This window comes from Mesitornis unicolor, unplaced genomic scaffold (genome assembly GCF_000695765.1).
Source record: "Mesitornis unicolor isolate BGI_N332 unplaced genomic scaffold, ASM69576v1 scaffold2223, whole genome shotgun sequence".
NCBI lineage: Eukaryota > Metazoa > Chordata > Aves > Mesitornithiformes > Mesitornithidae > Mesitornis > Mesitornis unicolor.
Window position 1 is genome coordinate 1 of NW_010172363.1, and position 10,185 is coordinate 10,185.

At 48.8% G+C, this 10,185-nt stretch overlaps 1 protein-coding gene across 1 annotated transcript; it reads right to left on the minus strand.

Moving 5' to 3' along the window:
* Positions 1 to 3,752: 3,752 nt before the first annotated feature.
* MAPK4 (mitogen-activated protein kinase 4) lies at positions 3,753 to 8,996 on the minus strand. Its single transcript, XM_010180338.1, has 4 exons — positions 8,861 to 8,996; positions 8,375 to 8,536; positions 5,764 to 5,965; positions 3,753 to 4,440 (listed from the first exon to the last, which is right to left on the minus strand). Exons 1-4 carry the CDS (start codon positions 8,994 to 8,996, stop codon positions 3,753 to 3,755), a joined length of 1,188 nt encoding a protein of 395 aa, XP_010178640.1.
* Between the last annotated feature and the right edge of the window lie 1,189 nt (positions 8,997 to 10,185).

Here is a 10,185-nt window from a genome sequence, read left to right on the forward strand (position 1 = left end):
CAGCTGGACTTTGCTCCATTTACCACAACCAGTCCCCCACGTTGCCTCTCCTTGTCACCAACCAGGACCACATCATCAAACAGGACCACGTCGCTCGCACACCCGATGGTTAATCTTGCACTGAAACAGTTCTTCAAACAACTGCAAGAAATCACCGAGCTGGTGACGAGGTCTGAATTCCCTCCCTGTGGCCCCGAGCGCTCAGATGCCCCACACCAGCAAAAGCAAAGCTTGGTGAAAAGCCACCCAGCACCAAATAACCCCAGAATGCAAATATTTACATGATACATACGCTAATTCAGGTGTTTGTGACCATTTGCAGAAGAAACCTGCATGCGAGTACTGGAATAAACATTTCCAACCTCATAATAAGCAAAATAATTACATTCTACCAAGCAAGGAAGGCTCAGGCCTTAAATTTTATTGTAGGTGAGAAAGAAATCTGGCTTGTGATCGGCTGAGCACACTCAGGTAACAAATTAAAGCCACCCCTCTCATTTGCCCCCCCTTTCTCAGCACATGGTTTTGGAACGTCAAATAACAGCTCACGAACCGCAACGGAAAACCCGGAGCAGCGGCAATGAGCCCCGTTTGCTTCTCGCTGAGTTAATATCAGACTTTATCTGCGGGCCCTCAAGCTCCCACTCCTCCTTAGAGGGTAATATTGAAAAGCAAAACTGTTACTTTCATGGCCATGATAAATAGTCCCGTGCGCCTCCGGTGAAGACGTTCAGGCTGAATGTAACAATCCACGGAAAATGGCTTCTGGTTTTGGACGACGCGGGGACCGATGGCTGCCGAGGAAAACGCTGGCATGGTTTGATTGCTGACGCTTTCGCACGTCAGTGCCTCTCCGTGCTTAACCCAACGGGCAGCAAATAGTTGCTGAATCCGTCAGAAGAGAGTTTTAAAAGTCAGCTCTCGCATTGCTGATCTTATCCTTCAGGTTTTAACTCTGTTGGCTCCCAAAGATCTGATTTTCAGTTGATGCCTCTGGCTGCAGCATCTGTGCCTCTCCCAGCAAGGGCTGGGCGTTATCTGCTCCTCCCAGGGTGGCACCAGGGAGTGATGGGGCACAACGGTGGCTGCTGCCACCTCCTCCTCTCTGGGCACACACTCACTTGACCCCAGCAATCCCGTTCCCAGCCTTTGCACGCATGGTGAAGCTGAGTGGGACCATAGGCAGTGAGTCGTGGGCCACTGGGGCCAGATTTGGATCTGCTCCGCTTCAGGGTCGGTTGCTTTTTCGGTGTCTGAGTTTCTCCCACCACCAGTAAAAGTGCTGAGCTTTAGTTGAGGTATATCAATTATCTGCAACGCACTGGAAACCAACCCTCTGTTTCTCCCTCATGTCCCCTTTCTAAACCATCACCATCGAGGACATACAAATGCTCAAAGCAAAGACCAAAGCCCAGTGGCTTTGCCTTCCAGATGCCTTCTCCAGTGGCTTTCCCTTCTCCAGTGGTTTTCCCTTCTCCAGTGGCTTTGCCTTCCAGATGCCTTCTCCAGTGGCTTTCCCTTCTCCAGTGGTTTTCCCTTCTCCAGTGGCTTTGCCTTCTCCAGTGGCTTTGCCTTCTCCAGTGGCTTTCCCTTCTCCGATGGCTTTCCCTTCTCCAGTGGCTTTGCCTTGTCCAGTGGCTTTGTCTTCTCCAGTGGCTTTGCCTTCTCCAGTGGCTGTCCCCTTTCTAAACCATCACCATCGAGGACATACAAATGCTCAAAGCAAAGACCAAAGCCCAGTGGCTTTGCCTTCTCCCCTTTCTAAACCACCATTGGGGACATGCAAACGCTCGAAGCAAAGACCAAAGCCCAGTGGCTTTGCCTTCCAGATGCCTTCTCCAGTGGCTTTCCCTTCTCCAGTGGTTTTCCCTTCTCCAGTGGCTTTCCCTTCTCCAGTGGCTTTGCCTTCTCCAGTGGCTTTGCCTTCTTCGATGGCTTTGCCTTACAGATGTCTCCTCCAATGCCTTTGCTTTCCAGATACCTTCTCCAGTGGCTTTACCTTCTCCAATGGCTTTGCCTTCTCCAGTGGCTTTCCCTTCTCTGATGGCTTTGCCTTCTCCAGTGGCTTTGCCTTCTCCAATCGCTTTGCCTTCCAGATGTCTCCAATGTTTTTGCCTTCTCCAGTGGCTTTGCCTTCTCCAATGACTTTGTCTTCTCCAATGGCTTTGCCTTCTCCAATGGCTTTGCCTTACAGATGTCTCCTCCAATGCCTTTGCTTTCCAGATGCCTCCTCCAGTGGCTTTACCTTCTCCAATGGCTTTGCCTTCCAGATGTCTCCTCTGATGTTTTTGCCTTCCCCAATGGCTTTCTCTTCTCCAATGGCTTTGCCTTCCAGATGTCTCCTCTGATGACTTTGCCTCCTCCAATGACTTTGCTTTCCAGATGCCTCCTCCACCCCTGTCCCAGGACTTCCACCCCATCCCATCCATGCGGCCGGCACCCTTCACATCTCTGCTGCTACTCAGCCAGAGTAATGGCATTTCCATCAGCCCAAGGAGAGACCTTCACAATAAGAGCAAGTTTTTGGGGTTGCCAATGCCTCGCACAAGCTCTCCTATAGCTAAACCTGTACCTGATCCCACCAGGGTTAATACAGTAAATGCTGCTGTTAGTTTTCATCCGAGTCTCACGTGAGTTTTCTTCACGTCTCAAGACATTCAGTAGATTGCTTGTTAAAAGGGTAAAAATAATTAATCTAGGAACAAGAGCTAAATACGGACCTTGGAGTTAGTAAGCACAGTAGTTCCTCTTTTACAAATGAAAATAGTGCCGTCACGCTGGAGAGCACAGCGCCACGATGGCAAGGAAAGCAGAGATTGGCTTTTGATGCTATTTACAGGTCTTCCATTTAAAAAAAACTGCCGAGTTGGATTAAATATAAGTATAGAACATTGCTTCCCTATACAAACTCTCGTTAGCTGACTAATTATTAAGGTGCTCAGAAGTGTGGATGAAAACAGTTCTTACACTGAAAAGCAGCGTATGGGGCCTCTCAAGTCCCCGGAGAGCTCACATCTACCCCGTGCAACAGAAGGGAGGGTTTATGTGCGAGAAAGCAAACAAGGAGAATGCGCTTAGCAAAACTTTTGTCTTCCAACCAGAAAAAAAAAGAAAAGAAAATCCCAAATGGCCCAGATTTTGTAGGTCAAATTCCTTCCCCATGGACATTTTGAAGAGTCATTTTCTGTCTGATGGCCAAACTCTACCTCTAGCTCCATGCTCCGCTGACTGAAGGTGACCACGGCCACTGCCTGGCATCGCTTCTCTCCAGACTGCCTGGACTCACACGGCTGCCTCAGAGGAGCTCAAAGTTTGGCATTTTGGGAACCCGTCAAACCAGGAGGGTATCTGACCACACTGAAAAATGCTGATTTTTGTCCTCGTCATTTTAAGATGCTATCGAAAAAGAAAGGAAAAGAAGTTGATTTGACTGCTGTTTGCAAACTTCTCATGTACCGTCACCTTTCCCTCGTACATTTAAGTTGCAAACAGGTCCCAGAGATCGCAAGGCAAGAGTGTTAAGGCAGTATAAGAAACTCAGTATTTCATTCACACCTCTTGATTCCCTTAAAGGTATTTCTAAGGCATCAAAAGGGGCGGGTGGTTTGTGCTCGCCTTTGCGGAAAAAGGCATTCGCTATAGTGTAAAAAAACGGATGCTCAATGACAGCCAGAAGCCACTCGGCCCCGGGCAATGGCCACACCAGAGAGAGGAACAGGGAGACGCAGCGGGGTGTCCTGGGTGTGGGTTCCTCACCATCGCTCTTTCTGGTACACTTCTGTCTGTACAATCTCACTGGGGTGCTCGGATATGCAGGCCCCGTTGATATCATTGAGTTTGTTGTCTGGAAGATCCTCGGGTTTTGTGCAAAGTTTCAGCGCCCTGGAGATGAAGACGTCCAAGTCAAAGTCAGGGTCTGTTTTGGTGTTCACCTCCGCGGGTTCTTGGTGGAGATGGTGAGGAGAGGAGGGCAAGCTCCGTTCCTGAATCTCCGGAAGAGGACTGGGACACTCGAGACCCACCTGCGTGCTCTTCACCCACTGAGCAATCTCCAGAAACAGGTTGGATGGTTCTTCTTCCAGCGATAGCTCAGCTGCAGGTGCTATGGTTGTTCTTTTCCAGTGGGATAAATCCAAAATTAGCTTGGGCTCTGAGTAATGATGGGGCTTATTGTCTCTCCACAGCAATTTGTCCAAGTAGGAAGGTGACCCCACTTTGTAATCACACGATTTCCCACAGTCGGCATCAAATACTCGGTCCATGGAGGAGTGGGAGAGCTCCAAAAACCTCTCCGAGCTGCTTTGGGAGTATTTCCGTGGATCCACTTGTGCTTCTTCGGCGATGGATTCAGAGCCTGCCCGGGGGTCTCGCTGAACCTCATCCATCTCGTGGTATTTATCGTGTCTCCATTCCAAATCGGACGAGAGGCTCACGTGATACCTGTGAAAGACACGCAAAGATTTAATATTTAAATTCTTATTAATATTAGATTATTAACAGTAGAGCTTTAAGTTTTTAATATTAGAGACCTTTTTCTTGTGTGCTGAAAGTGATTTATGAGGAGCATGAGGCTTGCCCGTGCTGCACAGACAGGACCAGTAGTGGCCCAACAACCAAATGCTCTTCAGGTGTCCCACAACAGGCAAAATCGTTTCCCATCTCGAAAACACACAGCTTGTGTTGCAAAATTTATGTCGCTATAGCAGCTGTCCCCAGCTGGGTGGCAGGACCGACAGTCTAGGTCCCAGCTTCTTGTGTCACACCAAGAAAGCCAAGAGGGGAAAAAGGTGACAAAGTGACACCCCAGCAACTGATTTGCTGCTTTGGGGACTATAACTGGCAGAGATGCAGGAGCTGTGGGGATACACTGAAGGTAGATACTCTGAGAGAAGCTTCCAGCTTTCTTCTTTACCTAATTTGGGTTGTCTTCCCCAACCTCCACCCTGATACTTGTTCACCCACGCAAAGAGATTAATAATACTGAAGGCAAGGGATTTTTTTTGATTATTTTTTAAAATATTGATGAAATAGAGTAGATTAAGAAGGCGAGGAGATTTAATTGCTATGCAGAGAGGAACAACGCTACAGACATCCTCAACCAGCCCAGCTGGAAGGAGATCTACAGGAAAGTGAACCTGGTTAATTCTTAGCTGCTTATTTTGTCCTATCTGCTCCCTGTGTAATCAACTACAAACCTCTCATTGGCTTCAGCAAGGTGCCAGCTTGACCTAGAATTACAAAATGGCACGAAGAAGGAGACGCAGGCGTCCTTCGTGGGCCTGGAGCACTGAACCCAGTCAAGAGCAAGGTCAGAAAATCACCAGTCAAGTCCTGCCTCAAGAGGAGCGGCTGAGGGAACTGGGCTTGTTTAGCCTGGAGAAGAGAAGGCTGAGGGGAGACCTCAGCACCACCTCCACCTGCCTCAAGGGAGCTTGGAGAGAGGTGGGTGCTGGGCTCTGCTCCCAGCTGATGGGGGATAGAACAAGGGGAAACGGCACCAAGCTGTGCCAAGGGAGGTTCAGGTTAGAGCTAAGGAGGAAGTTCTTTCCTGAGAGGGTCGTCAGAAGCTGGAACAGGCTGCCCAGGGAGGTGGTGGAGTCCCCATCCCTGGATGTGTTTAAAGAGCGGGTAGATGAGGTACTTAGGGATATGGTTTAGGGGGTAGACAGGAGCAGTTGGACGTGATGATCTCAGAGGTCTTTTCCAACCGAGCGATTCTGTGTGATTCTGTGTGTGAATTCAAACCAGTATGTGGTACCGTACCTGTCCCAGTTGGACATCTGGCTCTGGTTGGCTTCCATCAGTAAAATATCATCGATCTCATCCTCAATCCGGAAGGGATGCTGGGACACGGGTTCATCCTCGGGGCAGGAATACGGACTCATGTAGGGATGCTGCAGACCCATCTCAGCCGTTAATCGATCCATCGGGTTAAACGTCAGGATTTTCTCCAGGAAATCAAGAGCTGCGAAGCAGAGAGAAACGAGCTCACTAATTCCTCAAAAGCAACACCAGTTTCCTTTCCAGGATTGAGCCTCAGGAATCCTCCAGAACAAATCCCCTCAAAGGAAGGAAGGAATTAAAGGTCACGTCCCATCTGCATCGAAAATTGACAACAACTCATTTCACGTCTTTTTGCGCAGCTGAGGCAGGATTAGATTTAAAACGCAATTGTTAAAAGTCTTCGGCGTGACCAACACCATGGATTTCTTTTGCTCGTTAATATTTAAAGAATCCTGAGTGCCTACAATTATTTTAGGAGAGCACGAGCCCTTTCTCTGACGATGAAGGAGGAAATGAAATGCAATTCAAGTGATTAGAATTAAATCTAAACGTAGAGGGTTTGTTGTGATTGCTTTGATGATTCCTTTTACTGAGGTTACGTGAAAAAGATCAAATCCCGTCCTTAAAGATGTTGTTTATTCAGTTGATTCTTGGTGCATGGAAAAGTCCTTTAAAGTTCAGATAATACAAATTCAGATAACACAGATCAGAATACATCTTTCTTCAGTTAAAACTTGCGCATTGTACCTTCAGAAATATCCCCACTGAAGGTGTAATTGTGTGAACGGGACTGGTTCGGAAGGGGCAAACTCACTCAGCAGAAAGGGCAGGCCATACCCATTGCCTCAGTGCTTAAACATTAACCAATATCCGATTGGCTCCCAGGGGATTATTTAATTGCTTGGACTAATTAAGTAGAAAGAAATCAATAACTTTGTAAGGTCACCGGCTGCGGGCAGGCAGCACAGTGGAATGATATATTAGGAGCTATGTATGACGATAGATTACGGGTCAGAGAGGCAGGAAAACGTCGATGAATTATGGAAGGAGCGCAGGTGACCTTTCTTCCCGCAGTAACGACAGGGAATAAATCCCTTCCTGCTCGCCGGAGGCTGACGCGGTCCCTGGGTAACCCTGGCCCATGGGTATCGCGTTGCCAAGCCCATACAGTGGACGTCTTACAATAAAGTTACACCAGTGAACGTAAGCTGCGCTTAGTCTCGACATCTTCCCAAAAGGTCAGGGCCACCAGCCTGGTTTAAGCTGGAAGGAGCCCAGAAGCTGCTCCAGGCTGGCCTGGTTTGAGCTAAACAGAACTAATTTTCTATTGAGTGATTTGACTTTTCTGCTCAGTCTCTTCTAAGTGGCTGAACTTGCTGAAACCAGCAGCATGGTTTTTTTTTCCCAGACAGTGTGAACTGATAATCCCAAGGCCACTGCCTCACCATGGGTGCTGTGTCTGCACCTATGGGGGGGGAAAGCAGACCCAAAACTGCCCAACGAGGTATTGCATCCCACATAGGTCATAGTGTAAAACCCAGGGATCACCAGGATCTCCACCCTTCCAGCTTGGACCCTTCCTTCCCTCTCCACCCCTGCAATGGTCCAAGGCCCAGCAGACCCTGCTGCTTCGGCTGCCTCTGATCCTGAGCCCTGTGTTCCTGCATCAGCTCCCACTGCTGCTGGCTTCACACTGGGACTTTTCCAGTGCTCCCAGAGCCTCTGGTGCCGTCATCATCATTGGGGGAGGATTTTGTATTGGTTTTGTATCTATATTTGTACGTCTGTATAGATTTCATTATTTTCCTGTTTACATTCTTATCCTGTAGTAACAGTATTATTGTTTCATTAAACCTGTTTGTTTTGTCTGTCCATTTTCTAAGTCTCTCTCCCTTCTTCTCTTTTCTCTTCCCTTCTGGGGAGGGCAGAGGGGTTCACAGAGAGCATCTGGCCAGGGTTTAGTGGCCAGCCCAGCCCTAAACCACGACACAGGCAGAAGTTCAGGTCCAAAAAACCTGTGGTTTGCAGCCCCCTCGCAACAAAGCACTGCTGATATTTTATTTTTTACGCTTTAGCTAAAGGATAGAAGTGGTTGAAGAGGTATTGGAGCATTGCGACAGCCCAAGGTGAGGGATGTCCAAGACTCGGAGCAATTGGACAACGTTTCTGCCTGTAGCAACATCTCAAGGAGTTCAGGTATTTGTGAAGGGAAAGGGTTGATTTTCTCATGCTGTTCAAAAAGTAAGAAAATGAACAGAGCTTGAAAATCACGTCTGGGCTGAAACCTCCCTTACAGCTCAAAAAGTGGCACGGGAAGACAGGGATGCACCTTGAAAGCGTCTTGGAAGATTATTTCACCCTTATTTCTGTATGAGCTACCCATAAGAAAGCTACCGCATCGTGAGTGCTGTCCTGTAGCCCACACCTTCCCTGGTGGGACAGTGAGCAAGACCTGAGGGGACAGCACATACAGGCTCATACATTTGGCTTTAGTGGACAATTCCTGTGACCTCCTGGGGAAACAGGTCTGAAAACACGGCAGGAGGAGGGGAAAAGGCCCAGGAGAAGGACACAGCGGGCGCTACGGTACCTTCACTGTCCACTTCGGGGAGCAGCTTGCGCAGCGGCTTCCTCACTTCCCAGGTGCTGTTGATGAACGTGGGCATCACTTTGAGCAGCTCCTCTTTGTCTTCCTCGTGGATAACGGGGATCGTCTCCAGAATAAGCTGCATCTGCTCCAGCTCGTGACATCCTAAATAGGGAGAAAACACTCGGTGAGATGAGACCCCAAAGTTCAATTTTTCACCTCTCTGAACTGAGCCATGTCACCGCAACACCGCATTTCATATCATCATCTATTTTACATCTTTTTCCTTCAGGATATATTTATCCATGCTCAGGACCCATCAGTGAGAGGAGAGAAGCGGCAGCAGCCGTGGAGCGGAGCTAACCGCCACATTAATGAACGTTAATCCCATTCTTTAGCACGCTATCGGCTGTGACCGAGAGCTCCGCGGCTGATTTCCAGCTCCCTACGTGTGCACAGAAGCAGCCTGGCAGAAATACTGTGTCTCACCATTGATTTTCTGTCTGCCAGAAACACTGGTTATAAATATTCTGTCATTAGAGGCAGGACTATCCATTAAGACAGCGATTTGGCTGCAGCAGACAACCAGCTCGTAGGGGATGGTGAAGACCTTTGCTGGCTTCATGTCTCCAGGCAACCCGGTCCCTTTGAAGGTCCCTGGCACCTCGCAGGGGCTGCATTTCCCAGCCCAGAGCTCCCTGGGGGTCTGCAGGAGGTTTCCTGATCCCAAATGCACTCGTCCTGAGCAAGAGTAGGTCCAAATGTTGAGGTTGGGAAGAGGTCTCTATCTGTCGTGGCCTCATCACTCCAACAAGGTTTGGTTCAACGCAGTCGTGGCCGCTTGCACCCTGAATGGCAGAGCTTCGAGCCAGAACTCAGCCAGCCCCAAATCAACACTGGCATTAGCACAGGGTTAGGCTAATTGCCAAATTGTGATCAAAACTACCGACTATTACAAGTCGTAAAGGCTTTGTGGCTGCTCTCTGAAGGTACCTGGCAGCCGAAAGGCGCCGCGTTCAGTCACGCTAAGCAGCTGCTAAGGCAATGCCTTGAATTACAGCTCTCCAGAACCCAATTCTCCACTGTTAGCCTCTATTTATGGAATTCCTAGGGACCTTTTGGGGCATTAATCCCCGAAAAGGAAAACACAAACTACAGCCAGAATAAACCAACGTGCTGTCGTTCCCCGAGGAGGGATCGAGGAGCTCTGTCTGCATCGTGTTTTGGAGAAGTCACTGGAGGGAGCTGTAGCCGCTCAGTTACGGATGCTTTTCCCTGTTTTCCACGCTGCTCGTGGTGAGAAGCTCCCTAAAGGTCTGCGAACCAGATTTTAGCTGCTGGAGATGTGTTACGCTCCCGTTAGCCAATTTTCTTCTGCCCTCCTGGCCTCTGCAAAACTCAAAGCTGCTCCTGCCACCACGTTGCCCAAAGAAGGGGCTGCGGGAAGGACAAGGGGGCTGGGGGGTCTCTCTCTCTGCTGGGTGTTCATTAAGCAGGGAGTGATATCTATTCCTAATAACCGATCACCTTAATTTAACTGCATCGCTTAAGCACCCCAGATAGACTCCGGAGTTAATTATATTGACTTATGCTAAGCACTCCATTTAACTCGTGCCGCTGATGCACACTCAAAACCCAATTTATCCAGTCAAAGGCAATTACTGGAGGTTTAAAACTTTCTGGGAACTACAGCGCTGTTATTTCCCACGGGGCATTTGCCGGCGACCCAGGACTCTCTGAAAGTCTCGATGGTGGCTGCACTTGGCTGGGGGCAAACTCCTTCTCCTGAACAAAGTAAAAGCAAAGATGAACGC

What these genes read in the sequence shown, in the direction of transcription:
- MAPK4 (XM_010180338.1), bottom strand. Translation starts at nt 8,996, where the DNA reads ATGAAGCCAGCAAAGGTCTTCACCATCCCCTACGAGCTGGTTGTCTGC. An exon ending in TGGCAGACAGAAAATCAATG is followed by an intron (nt 8,537 to 8,860) that starts GTGAGACACAGT and finishes CTCCCTATTTAG; the next exon opens with GATGTCACGAGCTGGAGCAG. An exon ending in CCCCGAAGTGGACAGTGAAG is followed by an intron (nt 5,966 to 8,374) that starts GTACCGTAGCGC and finishes TCTGCTTCGCAG; the next exon opens with CTCTTGATTTCCTGGAGAAA.